General features: G+C 37.8%; 1 protein-coding gene across 7 annotated transcripts in view; it reads right to left on the bottom strand.

Moving 5' to 3' along the window:
* Positions 1 to 10,021: 10,021 nt before the first annotated feature.
* Positions 10,022 to 17,331, bottom strand: part of LOC136844930 (homeotic protein spalt-major-like) — a 630,208-nt gene continuing 622,898 nt past the window's right edge. For 6 of the 7 annotated variants that reach the window (XM_067114280.1, XM_067114282.1, XM_067114283.1 and 3 more), the window contains 2 exons: positions 13,867 to 14,018; positions 10,022 to 13,595 (listed from right to left, as the gene is read on the bottom strand). In XM_067114280.1, coding sequence (XP_066970381.1) covers positions 13,885 to 14,018 — 134 coding nt within the window. In that variant the 3' untranslated portion in view covers positions 10,022 to 13,595; positions 13,867 to 13,884. The remainder of the gene's footprint in view (positions 13,596 to 13,866; positions 14,019 to 17,331) is intronic. The other variant, XM_067114281.1, reaches the window with a different exon arrangement.

Genomic DNA, 17,331 nt, shown 5'->3' with positions numbered 1-17,331 from the left:
TGCGACACCGTTCAATAAATTTACAGCTGTGTGATCGTATGCGTTAGTATTTAACGATACGTAAGGTCTCGTTACAAACATTTGAATGTTTTGCATTTGTAAACGTGCCTTGACCTTTCTGTTATGTAATTACCTTGGTCGAAAAAAGGGCAATTTAGTATAGTTACCGAGAGAGTAGTTTTCTTAAAGTGTGTCTGTGATAGAAAACGATATTGTCTGTTCGGGAGAACTCTTATAAAAATATCGCTCAGTTTCTTTTGGTTACTTACAGTTGTGTACATATTTTGTATATGCAGGACCAGTTAAAGTACGCACTAGTCTACTTACAAAAAATTGTCTTATTTATTTACATTCATTATGTATGTATTGGTCTCTCTCTCTCTCTCTCTCTCTCTCTCTCTCTCTCTCTCTCTCTCTCTCTCTCTCTCTCTCTCTCTCTCTCTCAAAATTAGGTGGATAAAATACGTTTTGAAATAAAACCGACTTCGAAACTTGGGTAAAAAGTTACGTATTGTCACTTACCAGAAAAGTAGCATGCTTAAAGACTACGAGATAATTGTGTTGATTCTTGTGATTTGTGTTTCTCTTTGTCAGCTTGGAGTGATATAAGCAAATGTAGCGAAACGGTCAGTGAAATACTATTGATATGGTATTCCCTTAGAGGGAAAGCGTATGGTAGGAATTTGACAAGAGTACGAGAGAAAACATGAGGATTGGTAGGGGAAGAACCGTGTGAAAGTCATGTGATTTTAGAATGAAGAGAAAGTCTGCAAGTAGCTTGCTTGGACCCAGATAAAGCGTTGTATAGAACTGATGAAGTAATGTGGGTTATTGATAATGTATCGTATGGAAGATAATCTGTTTTAGTGAAAAAGTTTTTTGTGTGCAAGAATACGTAAGTGGGTAATTGACTGATTGGTGTAAAAGTGGTTGTTGGGCATTGTTTGTCCCCATGGCTGTTTATTGTCATTATGGATGAAGTGATGCGAGAAATTGGACAAAGGACATTGAATGCAGGTGAAGAGTTGTGGCTGAAGAAAATAGGCTGTTGAATGGCTCCTTTTTACTGGTGATAAAGTACTGATTGAGGATACCCAAGAGACATGACAAAAACTAATTTCAGGTGTTTGCAAGAAGATAGAGTTAAAAGTAAATTTAGCAAGAGGAAGATTAGAAGATAGAACAATGCATGTCAGGTTGCATGGTGGAAGAATGGAAGTGTTTGGTTTGCATAGGTTGTCGAATAAACATGGTGGATGATGGCAGGATGAAAGAAAAGGCAAGTCACAAAATAACTGAGGCAAGCAAGGTACTAGCAGGGTTTGTGTGAAAGAGTAGGAAGAGCTGGTTCCAATGGAAGCCAAGGTTGAGTGATATTGAAGGGATTCTGGAGCCAAATCTCCTTTATGGAGTTGGGGAGTAGATGTTATATGCAAATGAAAGAGAATGAGGTAATATGTGTCATATATATATATGTGGCATAAGAAAAATAAAAGGGATGAGAAATGTGGATGTGTGTGGAAGCAATGGTAAATAGATCAGTACAGATGAAAGAAGGATTAAGTGTGTTTTGAGATAGTTTCGCCATGTGGCAAGAATGGGGGGGGGCCACTGTTTGTTGAAAAGTGTGCAACCCAGATATTAGGGGGGAAGAGGACGACAGATAAACAGGACAAATGAATTGGGAAAGGTACTAGAAAGGAATGATCTCAGTATCCTTGAAATTGAGAGAGTGAATGCAGGCTAGAGATGACTGGTGCAGTGTGTGGGTTTTGGGGTGGGGTGAGGCTATGTGCAATAGTTATCCATAATTTAGCAAGTAAAGTGCAAAGGTGGCAATGGCCATTGTCCTCTTTTTCCATAAAGCTACTCTCTGGGAAAATGGCTTACGATTAAAAAAATTGATAATGATAATGATATGAATCTGTCTGATTGTCACTGACAATGAATTTCAACATCATTTAGAATGTTGCAATCCTCTCATTTGTAATTTAGAAATTTGATATAAAAAATTCATAAGGAATGAAGTAAAATAACCGAATATTCGAACATTGGAAATTCTAATTTGATGCTTGACATATTCAAATGTTATTGATGCAGAGGTGGCCTCATGATTTTGCCTAGGTCATTGGTTCTGATACAACAATGGCTAGAAATCTTCAGTAACATTCTCAGAAATTTGGGTTTAATTGTATAAGGCTCTTGGCACAACAGTGTTGAAAAAATTATTTCGAAGTATATCATATCATATCAGTTCAGTCTCAGATATTATCTGTGTAGCACAGGTTAGATATCATTGAGTGACGCAGCGTTAATCTTGGTTTTATGGTATCTGTATAGATTGGGAACTCTGTTATATAAGCTAAGTAATTTCCATTGTTGAGGACATGCTGTTGGGCCTTGATATGGACAAGTGCAATTTAGTGCAGAAATCATGTGCCATATGCAAGGAGAACACCACCTGGTGATTTATATGTTGGCAGATTGCTAATTACATCATTGCTACCTTATTGTTGACACCAATGACGTTATATAATTCAGAGTACTTTGCAGACCCTTTACAGCAATTTGAGTTTTTGATTTTCTTTTATGTCAGAGCTGACAAGTATTTTGATCCTGTTTTGAGAGTGTAAGGGATAACATTGCTTCCTTTTTCACCAGCTTATTCATTAATTCTTTTGTACAGCTGGTCGCCTTCATTCTTGTATTAGTGCCTTAATTTCATTTGGGTTTTGTCCTTTGTTAATGTGCTTACTCTTGACCATATCCTTTATTAGTCACTATGGCTTTTGCACTTGGGAACCCATAGTTCTTTGCAATGTTGGTGTGTTAATTTAATGAACCTTTTCACTTGCCTTGCATTTATATCCAGTGAATTTTTTACTCTGAATTTCATTAATTTTACACGTGTCATGAAATGTAGTCAGTGTAGTTGAGTTGTTATTATTTTCATGGGTCTAATGGTATTTGCTTTGGTCACTTGTTTACACTTAGTTTTGTAAGTGTCAGTATACCTCTTCCATATGAATAGGGTTCATCCTCTGAATAATAATAATAATAATAATAATAATATACCTCTTCCATATAATAGGGTTCATCCTCTGAATAATAATAATAATAATAATAATAATAATAATAATAATAATAATAATAATAATAATAAATGTATTTTCCAGAAATATTCTGGAACAGCTTGTAAATCATTCATACCTTTCTTAGACTTAGAAACTGCCTCCTTCTGTGCCCATCCTGCTGGGGTCACAATTGGGAGGTGTGCAGTGACTGGTTTCATAAGTGGTTGTATCTCTCCTCACAGATCACAAGATAAGTTCCTACAAGATTCCAGCTGAAGCTCCTGTGGACTCTTCATTTTCTGGCTTCTCCAAACCTCCTTTGCTAGTGGTTGCAGTGAAAGAACAGATTTTGTTGGAAAATCTGGCATCCAGGCATGTGCCAAAGCCTCTCTGTAAAGCTAGTAAAGTTCGCTTATCTCTAGTTCAGTGAGGGAATGAACCTACCTCCTGTGACTCAAGTAGCAATCTGTCTTCTCAGAGTCTTAATGGCTGACTTGATCTGGGCTTCCTCTGCCATTGGCCCATGGGACATTCTCGTCTTTCTTCCCTACTGTGGCTGCAACATTGGGAATGTACCTACCACTGCTGCTACCCACTCCACCTTTTCATGGCTTATCTCCAACTCTGCGAGAAATTGGCCAATGGTTCAGTAGTAAGTGTGGTCCTAGATCAGCTCTTTCCTTGGCAAACTTTGTGTAGTATCTCTATATGTGGACCAGACACATATCGTTGTCCAACCTCTGGAGCTGTGGAAGATTTAGCTTAGGCTATGGAGATTTTATGCACTCAGTAACCTTGAGTACACTGGGACCACATATGAGAGTTTTCACACTTAACATTAAGATGGGACATATGAAGGTAATAAGTATGTATGTTACCTTCAGAGCTGTTAGATGTGGTAGGATAGGAAAATTGTAAGTGAAATGCTAGACTATTAGAGTAGTGAAGCACTGGAAAAGACTTTGCCAGCACTGGATTTTGGTGGTCAGCCCTAGACGGGTCTACAGTATCGCTCTTGTTAATTTCCTTGGTTATACATGGCTACTCAGCATCCCTTTTTCCAAGTGTTTTGTGTGGTTGATGGGATTATAGAGCATTTTTTCTGTAAACTGGTCCATAAGATTATAGAGCATTTTTTTCTATAAACTGGTCTGTGTGGTAAACATAGAATTGTGTTACATAGGCTCTATATCATAGCCTTTCATAAGCTTGAGTTTGGATTTTCCTGTTTGGGAAAATTTTTTTTTTTTCATACAACCTTTTAGCTCTCGTTTTTTTATTTTGTCAGTTATTTTACTTGATTTCAGTTTTAAGTTTTTCTCACACTATGATATTTTTGACATAAGAGTGCTAGTGAATAAATAGCCTTTTGATTTGTTCCAAAGGATAGGTGTATTCATTAATTAATAATGAGTGTGTACAGTCCGCGAGTAGTGCATGGGGTTGTATCGGCACCTCTCTTGTTGGGACTTTTGACATTGGGAATCTTTATAGGCAGGGTCCCGTGATTGTGACAATCTCACCCTTTACCATACTGACCCCATTTTTGGAGCTCACCTGGGGTAGTAACCCAGTTTTACATTTAGCTTTTCTCTGGTATCTAGCAACGGAATTACCTAGAAATAAGTGCTGAATGGACTTTTTCACCGGGTGACACGGGCCCCTCCCCAGAAATAGATTTTTCCTTTGTCAAAATCCTTTTTTTGGGAAATTTTTCAAGGACAAGGATGCAATGTGCCAATCTGTAATTTTTTGGTTTTGCAGTATTTCATCATTTATTAATTGCAAAAGATAATTTTTTTACCCTGTGATATGTATTTACCCAACAAGTAGCCTTCTTCACCAATTTGACTAAATTTAATTATATGCTTGCTTACATCCCTGCTTTAAGAATAGCAGGAAGGAACCTATCATTTTTCCCCACTGCATTACAATAGAGTGGACCCCTGCCCTATTCATGGTTCTGGATTTGCGGCTTCACATACAGTATTTGTGGATTTCTCTGTGGAACATATATATACATTATTTGCAGAAAATTCACCTATTTGTGGTATTCTTCGCAGAGAAATATTTGCAAATTACTGTATTTTCATATAAATTTTGTGACTACTGTTAATGCTCTTTATGTGATAAAACTATTAAAATATTCAGGTTTAAGCATTTTTAGAGGGTTTTTAGGTGTTTTGAACTATCAAAATTGGCTGTTATAAGTGTTTTTAGAAAGGTTTTAAGCATTTGCAGTAGCGGGGGTTAGTGGTATGCATCCCCTGCAAATACCGGGGTCGACTGTATGTGGTTGTTAGTTTTTTAAGAAGAGAATATAATGTTGCAGAATTAGGTGATGTTTTTGATTTCACATTAAATGCCTTTCTGTAGTCAATTAGTGACCTTGACTCTTCATGCTTTCCTTTGAAGGACCTGTTTAGATGGTAGGTAGTGAAACTTATTTTAAATTGGAGTTCTCCTTTTCATATCTTATAATTTATGGCAGAAATTCATCTAGGCTGGATGAGAAAGAGATGATGCTTTACCAATATTTTGATCATGAACCCTCTAAGGGGTTTGTGATTTGCATCTCTTTATTAAGGTTTAGACCTATTTGTTTTGAACCCATTTTCATCATATAGATAAAACCCTTTACTGTACAACTATTAATTGTGGCTTAGTAGCTGTTGATCTGGCCTGATTTGAAAAAGGAAATGTGATTGCTTTCCTGGCAACAGAAATTGATTAGTGACTGATTTAGATTTTTTATATGCATAACACTATTGTTAACAGAAATTGGCCTAAGATTGCCTGAATCAACTTAAAGGTAAACAAACTTTAGTGCTTGTGGATGAGTAAGATAACATGGCGTTCTGTCCTGTCGTAATTGAATTACCAGTATTCTATAGACCATAATACAATTTTTTAAGCTTATGAAACCGTGTACTCTCAAGTTCGGGCCATAGTCAGATAAAAGGAAAAATGTGGAAAGGACATTCTTTTCAGTTCTTGAACCCCACCAGGGTTTGGACTTGCTACATCTTCAAACCAGTGGACCTTTATACTCCTTCTGGTGATAGAATTAGTGTTGTTTTATCCTCTCAAGAACTTTACTTATGCTTTGTCGGGGTTTCAGAGAGAAATGTGTTATTTCAAGAAAAGTAGAATCTTAATATCTTTTGGGTGTTTTACATGAGAGAGAGAGAGAGAGAGAGAGAGAGAGAGAGAGAGAGAGAGAGAGAGAGAGAGAGAGAGAGAGAGAGAGAGAGAGAGAGCCCACATGCAGTTTCAGGGTTTTATGTTCCCTCTTGCAGTGGAACTGATGGACAAGTAGTACTGCAGAGAAACAAAATCATGCAAAGGTTGCAGTACATGTAATGTTTACTGGGAAAAATCAAGGCCTGTGGAGCAGAGGAGGATGGATGAAATGAATGGGCATTGTGAATCAAATTTTTTTTAGATTATTGGTCTTGGATCAGTATACAGTACAGTGATTTTACATTCCCAGGAATACTTAATCTCGGAATTTCTGGATTCTGACTTCTGACATAGGATAGGATGGAAATATGATAGAGACAAATACAAGAAAATGAGGAGAGATAAAAGGTGGGTGGTAAGGCTAAAGTTTTGAGAGGAACAGAATTAGAAACTCATTACTGCAGAAGAGATGAAAATTGAGAAATTGAAAATATAATTACTGGAATGGAGGCAGTATTTTGAAGAGCTTTTGACTGAAGAAAATTGACATGACGTGGCGGAAGTTGGAAAAATAGAAATACCAATAGACAACATAACAGCAGAAGGGCTAGAAGAGCCACTGGGATGAAAAAAGGAAAGCCCCAGCACCATCTGGCAAATCAAGTCATAAAAACAGCAGGAGATCTGGTCATCCATGAGCTTGCTAGAATGTTAGAAAGCCTGAGAAAGGAAGAGATAGGATCAGGAGAGAGGGGAAGGAGCTATGCAGTGATGGTATACAGTGTGGAAATTTTAAGAGGAATAAGACTATTTGAGTATGCTATGAAAATGATGGAAAAGGTGTTTAAGGAAAGGATGGGAAAAATTTTTAAAATTGACAATTGTCAGTGTCATTGTGGAGATATAACAACAGATGCAGTCTTTACAATGTGGCAACTTCTGAAACAGTACTGTACTGTGTGAAGAGGAAGAGATTATATTACCTGTTTTTGGATTTTGAAAAAGACTTTGACAGTGGACCAAGAGAAATAATTAAATGGGCATTACAAGGGCAAAGGGTACTGGAAAGACTGATTATGCTAGTCATGTTATTCTACTATGATATGAGATCTAGAGTGAAATCAGTGGTAGGTATATCAGAAGAATGGGACACATGTTGATGTTCAGTAAGGATCAGCATTGAGCTCTTTACTGCTTATAATAGTACGTAATGGTAGAATACAAGAGTGCATCTAAGGTGTGCCCTTAGAAGCTAATATATGCAGATAGAGCCAATTATGTTTATAAAGGTGGAAGGGTGGAATGGAAAGAAGAGAGCTAAAAATCAGTGTAAGCAAAACACAGCTTACGATGACTGGAAAGAAAGCAGTGAAAAAATTAAGTCTGGAAATGGCCATGTGGCTCTTGTGAAAAAAGGTGTGGGGTGAGCTCTGTACTCTCTGCTGCATGTAACATGGTGTCAGTAGAGGTGATTGGTAGACTTACTTGCATGCAATTACATATTTGGAAGAGAGGCAAGTTGTGACCCCTGTTGTGATAGATGGGCAGGGACACACTGGACTTGGAAGCAGGAGTTAAAAGAGTAGTAAGACAGTAGCTGCAGAGTGGATGAAATGGTGAGAGTTTGATAGAAAAATGGTAAATAAAAATGTCCCATTTGTAGAGTGAACAAAGACTGCCTGGGAGGTGTATAAAAGACCTGGACTACCGAGCAGCAGGATCATAAGCAGTGGAAAAAAAGAGGAGATTTTGAAAAGGTGTGACCATAGATGGCTAAGATCCATGGCCAAAATACAAAGGAAATATCTATTGTATTGTATATGAGGATTGGTAGTGAGATGTGGTGTCTAGAGGCTGAAAGATGGAGATCTCAGAGATAGATAGGGAGTGTATAGACATGTGATGAGAAGTTTTGAGGAACATTTAGTCAGAAAAGTATTAGAAATGGAAGTAGCAGGGCAAAGACAGGTAGGATGCCCAGGAAATCATGGAAAATGGAATAGATGAAGACCAAGGCCTGATAAGATTTGACAAAAAGATAACATAACAAAACTTATTTCATAAAAGAAAAAGATTTAATAATGATATTTATGTCAGCTTATTATTTGCCATTGATCAATAGTCCTCTATCAAGGTTACCAAAGTTATGTACAGTGTGATGAAATTTCCAGCATGCTAACATTTTTTTTCTTGAAATTTCAGTAGCCAGGTGATATGTTTTACCCAACTTTCAAAGGGAATTTAACTGTAGTATCATTTATTTCCACTGTAAAAAGAATCATTTATTTCCACTGTAAAGAGGAAACATGAAAAGAAAATAATTTAGCTGTGATAATCACATGTGATTCCTTTTAGTACTGGTTTTACTGTTTTGGAATTTTTAAGGCATTGGCATCCACCTGACAATTTCTGCTGTCCAAAGCTGAAAGGGAATTGTATTTAGAACAAAAGCTGGGAATCTCTATAGGATATGGTTCCGTGTTTTTGTAGTTCACCCTTTTCCATACACGACTCCATCTAGTGGAGCCTGCTCTGGGGTGTAACCCAGCATTTCATTTAGCTTTCTGGTATCTAGCAACGGAATTACCTAGAAATAAGTGCTGAATGGACTTTTTCACCGGCTGACACGGGACCCCGATCCAGAAATAGATTTTTCCTTTGTCAAAATCCTTTTTATTACACTTCCCTGCATGGGTTATTAACGACACCTTTTCATTACTGAATAATTTAAATAAAAATTAATTGCTTAGAAATAATTGACTACTTCATACATTTCCATACAACATTCCCATCAGAAAGTGATCAGTTTGGCTGATTTCTAATTTTTTTGCTGTAGTGTTATGTATGGTAATAGTTAAACTGCCAGGCTGTACAGTTTTATACCTTATATTAATTCTGTTTTATGTATGTAAATCCAGACAAACCACCAGGCCATAACAGTTTTATTGAACTGTTAGTATAAAAATGGATTAAGTACAAACATGCCAGTGAATGGTTACATTAGATTTCTCTTTCATTTAATGTTTATTACAGTACAGTATACAGTATAGATCATTTAAATTTGCCTTTGCATCATAATTTTACATTTGCCTTTGCATTTTAATTCACATCAAATTTTTGCTTGTTGTGATGCTTCTGGATAAATTTTTGGAAACCAAGAAATAAGAGGAAGATTCATTTTTGGCAATCTCTTCCTGCTATTGATTAGTTGAGCAAGTAGTTTTATTTAGGACATCATTGATGTCTTTCATATTATGTAAGTTGGATTTTGTTGTCCTGATGTAACAAATTTCATATTGGCTACTTTGGTGGAACCTTCTTTGGATTCAATAGTAGTCTGTTGTAATATACATTACATTTTCTAAAGGCATAGCATTATAGGCTCCTTATAGATTACAAAGTTTCACACCAAGAACTGTATTTTCCCCTCTTGAATTCCTTTCGCTTTCAGTCTTACCAGCAAATTGTCATTACAGGTAACTCATTTGAGATTCTTTGATTTTGCCATTATTTATCATTGATTCTTTTTAATCCTGCTGCACAGTTGGAGTTTACTTATAGTTACAATCAAAATGGTTCCCAAATTTCATCTGCCATTTTATATGCTTTGATGGAATGTAATTGAAATTTTGTTTTAGTGCTCCAGGCATCAGTCCATTTTGGATTAACATACAGCAACTGCAGAGTTGGTTGATTTTTTTTTAATGGCTACGAATTTAGGTTCTTTGTCAGGAGAGGGGAAAGGAATGAATGGAAACAACAACTTACAATGGTACTGTTTTTAATTAAGAAGGATGCTGCTGCTGACAAACTGGCTTTTACAACTAGGGGGGCCGTCACACACTCCGTGTCACTTTTAAGTAGGGGAGGTGGCGAGGGCAAGTCTTCGCTCAGGAACTGCTATCGTAGAATAGTACAAAAATAGCTTCTCCTGTATTCCTGGGTGGAGACGTGCCATTATAGCGAGTCAGGTGCGCACACAAATATCAAAATAACATTATCATTCTACAAGGTCCAGTACTAATTAACACAGGAAAGATGGAGAAGGAATAACCAGGCTAGATGACCGACGCATCACAACTCAACAGATACGTATGGAGAGAGAGAGAGAGAGACAGGAGAGATAGACAGGAGAGGGAAAGGGAGAGAGAGCAAGAGAGAAAACAAAGAGAGAAAGATATTTGGAATAATAAAAGGATATAGGACAAGTGCCAAGAATTAAGTTGTCGTCCTCTCTCCTTGTCAAAGGAAGGGTCAACTCAATAGGAATTTGAAGGAAGTGTGGTAAGAAGCTGGGATCACTGAGCGCGACAACTGGAATGACTTCACCTTTGTGTGGCTAGTTCAGCCGTATCACAGACATACACCCAAGGGGCGTCACTAGCCCGCACACTGGAAGATGGATGTGATAATAAAAAAACAGGATACTAAGAATCAGGGCAACAGAGCCATGTTTTTTTGGGATGGGGTCTTGTGCCGGAGCTCAGTCGCAAGAGTTGCCTTCATAAATAGAAGGGATCTTGCGAGGAGGTTAACTCAAAAAATATTGGAAGGATATCTTTTAAAGCCGTCTATAATTACAGCTACTCCTTAAAACTAGCCTTAACCTGATCCCCTTGAACCCTCTGACAGCCTCTATTCCATTCATACACACATAAGTAAAATCTGATATGATAAATATTTAGCGTACATGCATGCTTGTGCTCTAAAGCTATACAAAAATGTTTTCTCCATATGTGAAAGTGTGAAATTTCTCCTACTATTCGATATCTGATATCATATTAGCATTTCATCTAAACATTTTTTTTACAATGACACTACATACATTTATTTCATAGAAAAGCCAAGAAAACTAAGTTTTATATCCATTTAAATTGTACAAAATCAGGACTGAAACTCCTTTTATTCTGTGCGAGGGTAAGAAGCAAGACTCAACTGGTGGTGCAGCTCGGGGGATGCAAAGAGCTACTGAGGTAAGTTGAGTTGTTCTACCACTTACGTTGGATTGCTGCAATGCAGTGTGATGGCAAGAATTATCTGTTATGAAATTTTTTTGGTTAAAATCTTCACTGATGAGCTTTTCTCACCCGTGCACCACCAGCTTCTTTAAACACTAAGTAGACAGCTGGGAAATTCGTCATGACGGACATACATCTTCATCATTTTCCATGTTCGTGTGTCCTGAGGGCCCACTGTGAGTCAGGTTAGGACACAGGATAGGGCCCTACACATGGCATATATGGTAACCAGTACTAACTTTTAAAGGGCCCACAGGAGGCAGAATGGGATGAGACCTTTTAGTGGGAGGAGGAGCAAGGAAGAGGAGGAGGCCAAGAGTGTCAGGAGCGACGACGCCAGCATAATATACATATCAAGCTCCAGACACACTAGCCTGAGATATGTCATGAGGCAAACCTGAATATCCATTATGTTGTTGTGATATATGATATTTGAATGATCACCTGCAAATACACACACACATCCAAAAGGAGGGTCTTCAAAGAGGATGAAACATTCCAATGTACAGGTATAAGATTGTTTAAATGTTCCTGACTAAGTGGAAATGCATCAGAAATACAAGCTGTCCACCAGAATTGGAGGTCAGGACTTGCATAATTCATGTACAGTATATATACTGTACTGGTAATTGCATATATGCATATATAATGTTCATATATACAGTACTGTATATAGTTCAAGTCCCATCTCAAGGCATTGAGAACAATGGTTAAAATTTGTGGGGCTGAACATATATATACTTGTCCATGCATGTGCATTTCCAGTATGTGACTAGCCAGTTCAGAAAAGTATGGTTGTGTGTAAATGTACCTGTGACTGACTGGTGAACACACTAATCTTTACAAATTCAGATGTGGCCCACCCACTCCTAGGCCAATCTAATTCATATGATGATGTGATCTGAATGGTAACGGAAATCTAGCCCAGTTTAAACAATTTGACTACAGTATCACAGAGAACATCTTAAGTTTGCCTAAATGCCCATTCCCATCATATTGCAATACATCACAAAGCAAAGAGATTCCTAAATATCAATTACTGATTTAAGTAGATGAGTTTTTAAAATTATTCTAGGCTATCACTTTCTAAGTTCTCCTGCGTTGATCAGCTTACTAGAATATAAGCACTCGCAGTTATTTCAACACCTTAGTAGCGCCACCTCAGAGCAGCACTGTATAAAAGAATTGTGACATTTCCATACCCAGCACTGTTGAATGTGCTTGATCCCAACTACTATTATCCATCCCCATGATTGCTTTTTAATTGCAATAAAAGAAAAGAAAAGCTTGGAAAGGTTATTTGAGGTATAACTTGAGTTTGAGGTTCGTTCTTGTTCCCTATTATCCAAAATTGAGGTTCTTGGATAATAAGAAGTTTGGATCAACCACACCAAACTGTAAGACTAGACTGGCGAGGAACTACGGTGGATATACAGGGGGGTTGGTACAAAATGTCACGTGTACTGGGCTTACATCTCTTGCCTTAAAAATTCTTTTTATTATAATTTACTAAGGACATCCAAGAAATGTAGTTTATACATAATCATAAATTAACAAAGAAGTTAAGCTATGGTGAGTCTGTAACAGCATGGAAATGAGATCTTTATAAAATGAAAACATAAGACAATTCTTTTCCTGTACATATTTGACAAACATTATCAACAAGTGCACAGATTGGCAATTCATTTTATTAAATGTTCAATCTATCTGCCTTGCTCTTGAAAGCAATATTGATGCAGTGGTGCTCCTAGGTATAGGGTTTTTCCTTAAGAAATAGAGCTGTACTTTCCCAGGACGAAATAGGGATTCTCAACCGAGTTCAAAACATGTTCTTTTCAAAACACACTAATTCGTCTTTGAATATCTCCCATGATAGTTTTTGTCCACTTCTACAACTTGGACAATAAAACTAACAACAGTCACGGAACAATATAAAATGAAAAATTTATTAAAAATCTGTAACATATTGACAGCAGTGTATTAGGATAATCCTTCTTCACTGATTCACCTTTGGTTATTCCTGATTCTTTGTCAGTCAACACCAAAACTTGTTGCTGAATATCTCAGTTTCTCATGAGTTCATTCAGTACAGTACTTCACAACACGACTGGCTTTTCAAGTCTAACATTAGTCACTTTGGTATTTAGAATTTTAACCGAGTTATTTTTCACATAAATTTAATTCATCTCCTACTGATTATCTAAAGGAGAGTTCCAGGCTTGTAAAGGGAAGGTGGTGGCAATTGATAAAGTTTATTCCTTAATAGTTCATGGGCGCTAGAGGGAGGCAAACGATCCTCAACTGCCGATCCACCTCTGCTCTGTAATGGCAAAGAAATCAGAATTGTATGACAATAATGAAAACAAAATTATAATTACAGGGTGTGATGTGGGATACTAATATTCAAGTTTGGGGATCTGAGGGGGAGTTGATGGCTGAATAAAAAAAAAAAAAGTGGTAGGGTTGATTAGAATAGAAACACCAGTGCAAAGTAAAATTAGGTTATGTGAATATGTACTTTAGCCCTCTTCAAATTTTACATGTTAAACTCTTAGAGGAAATTAAAGATGATGAAGTTATAAGATACTTACGTACAGCCTGGGCATGGATCACGTGCGAGGGAGGGCAGTGACTTCTGGGGCTGGTGAAGGACAGGAAGCTGGGTCTGGTGTTAACTGCTGATCACCTCCTCCAGGAGACGAACCTTCTGCACCCTCTAATAATTCACCTTCCCCACCCAGACCTGTGTTCAAAGAAAAGTAATGGTAAATAATAGAGTCCTGTAGTAGGCCATCAGTCTTGGTATCTTTTGACACATACTTTACTGTAGTTTACAAATCTGCATAAAAAACTTAAGTGTCACAGTTAAGCAGACAAATGTCCCTGCAGAGCATTTGCATTTAAAGTAGTTTTACGAATAGCTACAGTAATATGAAACTAACATTATGCAATTTCTGGTGGAATACCTATACAATCATGGCAATAAACAATTATAATAACCAAAAGACAAATCAATATAAATATTGGAATTAGAATAAAAACTTTTGTTTTAGGGTGGATTATATATGATTTTTTTGTCTTAAAAAATCTATTGCTGTTCGTTATTTAAATTTGCTAGTAAGCAGACTATGGGGGTTACTGTGGGAGGTTCCTTGAAACTTTTGACCATGCCTATTTTATGTACCATACTGTACTGTGTGGCTATATGTAATAATGTGGAAAATTATTATATACAGATTTGCAGTCCTTTTGACTGCTTTTCTGTTCAGGCACTGGGTCTCTTCCTGTTTGTTTTTTCCATCATTCTGCACCATTTACTTTTTGGTTAAAGCCAACTGCTTCTTGTTTCTATGCATTTTAAAATTTTACAAAGTGTCCTAGACTAATTTTGAGAGGATGCAGTAGATGTCCTCCCTAGAGTCAGCACACTTTACTTGTTTAGTATGTAGCAGTATGGACTCTGTGCATCGACTGCTGTGAAGCACTATATGTTTAAGGGGAGCTATTCCTGCACAGGTGTTGACATTTTTACAATTTTGATAGAGCTCTTTCTCTTCCAAGGTTTAAGCAAGCGTTACTTTGTATCATAGTGTTAATGTAACCAGGTTACCCTTATAGGTACCTATTTATTACGAGTCAACATGATTATGGTGAAGGTGCCATTCTCACCCTGTCTTCTATTGAGCTGCAAGTTTTGTCTGCCATCTTAGGTGCTTAGTATGAACAAGATATGTAATGCTTCATTTGCAAATAATCAAAACCTTAAATTAACTGCAGCCATAGAGGTGTGCTGCAAACAACTTGGTGGTTTGCCTGTTACTCTGTTGATGCTATCACAATAATACCTTCAAATTAGACATGGCCATAGCTGTATCCTACATATGTTAGCAACATCAGTTACTGTCACCACCTTTTAGGTCATCTGGACTTTATGCTGAAGTTTTGTTGCTTTCTTGATTGCTTCTGTTTCCTGTTTCAGTTACACCATCATTCTCAGCTGCTACTGCTACTGCTGCCTTATACTATTTAGCTGATCTGTCTGATCTTGTAGACTACCACAGATTTGTTGTTACAGCCTCCAAAACTCAGACCTAACATTGTGATTTCTAGGGCACCACCTATCATGCTCTTCCAGATGAAAAGAGAAAGCTTCACCAGCAGCCTGCTGCAGAATAAGACTTCTTCATGGCAAATAGAATTCTATGATTACTCCTATGTTTCTACCTTGCTCTCGACATCATCTGGTGTTGTGTTCTTCCAGGCCAGACACTTCTGATTGCCTGCACTGCCACTGGCCTTTGTTGTTGCAGTCAAGAGTTGAGGTGTTCTGGACCAACCACTCTAATGCTAGCTCCTGGCTCAGTCACTTCCACTTCTTGGTTAAGGATGTCAAAAGGGCAGCCAGGCAAGGCAGGAGAAAGTCCCCATCTCAGAGGTCATGAACTGGGTCTTAGGAACTTTAATTGGTAGCAGTCACATTGTTCTTACAGAGGAGCTTATGCTTTGGAGTTGAGGCCTGAAGTCTTTCCACAGCCATCGGCAATAGGATGTGATCTTAGATCAACTTTTTGCTACATCATTATCATTCAAAGGGTCATGGCAGGAAGGTTAAACATCCTCACAGCCAACTTCAGGATAGGGGAGCAGATGCTATTGGAATAAGCTCTGGATCCAGAAAATTTTGGTCATATTTGCAATTACCCCGAACCAAAAGGTAAAACTGATCAATCATCATGCATACTGGACATCATACTTCACACCTGGTCAGGTAGTACTAGCAGAGGTCAGGATCTTCAAGCACCCCAGCTCTCTGCTGACCCCATCACTTAGGCCCTATAGCAGGATTAGTTTGTGAACTTTCTTCAGCTCTTGGCAGACTGTCTGCCAGGTATCTTCGTGCCTTTACATCAGTGAGCAAAGTTTCGAGAGCATTTTAGAGATTGCTGCTGCAGCTACTGCTCCCGGTCTACTCTCAGCCATTAACCTATACCATGGACACTGGACTGGATTTACAGTTGGTGAAAGTGAGTGAAATCAGTTTGATTATTGGCTTTTTCCTGTGAGTGGAAATGTCTTCTTCCTTGTGGGCTTCCAGAAGGGTTTTTTTTTTTTAATTTAAGGTTACAGGACAGCTTGCTCAAAAGGTGCTGGAACTATAAAGCATTGAAATGATGATTTCCATGGGTCTGACAGGGCTCTTCCACCACTTAAAACAGCTACCTCAAAGTTCACCTAGTGTTACCTCCTAGGTTCTTCAGGGTTTTACCAAAATACCTTCTGAAATGAGCTGCCTTGAGAGGCATTTCTTTAGTACATCTTCTAGGCATATAATGAGCTACATTCCCTGCCAGGTAGAATGTCTTATACATAACAGAAGCTGGATGGCTCAAGACCTAGTCACCCAACTCTGTCTGCCAGTAAAACGACTCATCAATGATGGATGAGGTGTCTGTCAATTGAGAGGACCTATTTCCAAGTCCGTTACAAGCTATCTGCCTCTACCTGAAAGGAATAAACATTCTGAGGGGCATGACTTCTGACCATTCAAGCCTACAAACAATCAAGAGGAAGCAGTTTTTCATAAGTACTGTGCCCAGCTAGCTGATGCAAATTATTTCTTCAGGAATATGCAGAAGCTTGTCTGGTAAGGCTTACTGTTCACGAATGTCAGGGCCTTTCACTAGCGTACTAAGATTTCACCCGTTCTTGTGAATACTTGGTGACACTAAACTATTTTGGGTATGCACCAAATACAAAGTTCTCATTTTACTCTCAGGTTGTTCATCTGCATACAACATTTTTTACCTTTAGTCTAAAGTTCTGGGCCCTAACTTTAAGTCTACCAATGAAATTCCAATTCAGACACTACAGTGTATGGTTTACAATATATGACAAAATGGGTTTGTGATGAAACAAACTTGTCTTGTTACATATTTGTTCAACCAGTCTGTGCAGAACATACTACATTCCACTTATGATGGGCTGAAAGTATTCTGTGAATTAGCTTTTAGCTCTTCTGCTTCTGTCTACAAAGCATAGAGGTTTCCATACGATGT

Source organism: Macrobrachium rosenbergii, chromosome 13, assembly GCF_040412425.1.
Source record: "Macrobrachium rosenbergii isolate ZJJX-2024 chromosome 13, ASM4041242v1, whole genome shotgun sequence".
NCBI lineage: Eukaryota > Metazoa > Arthropoda > Malacostraca > Decapoda > Palaemonidae > Macrobrachium > Macrobrachium rosenbergii.
The sequence above is the reverse complement of the archived record's forward strand: the minus strand, read 5'-3'. Positions and strand labels throughout refer to the sequence as shown.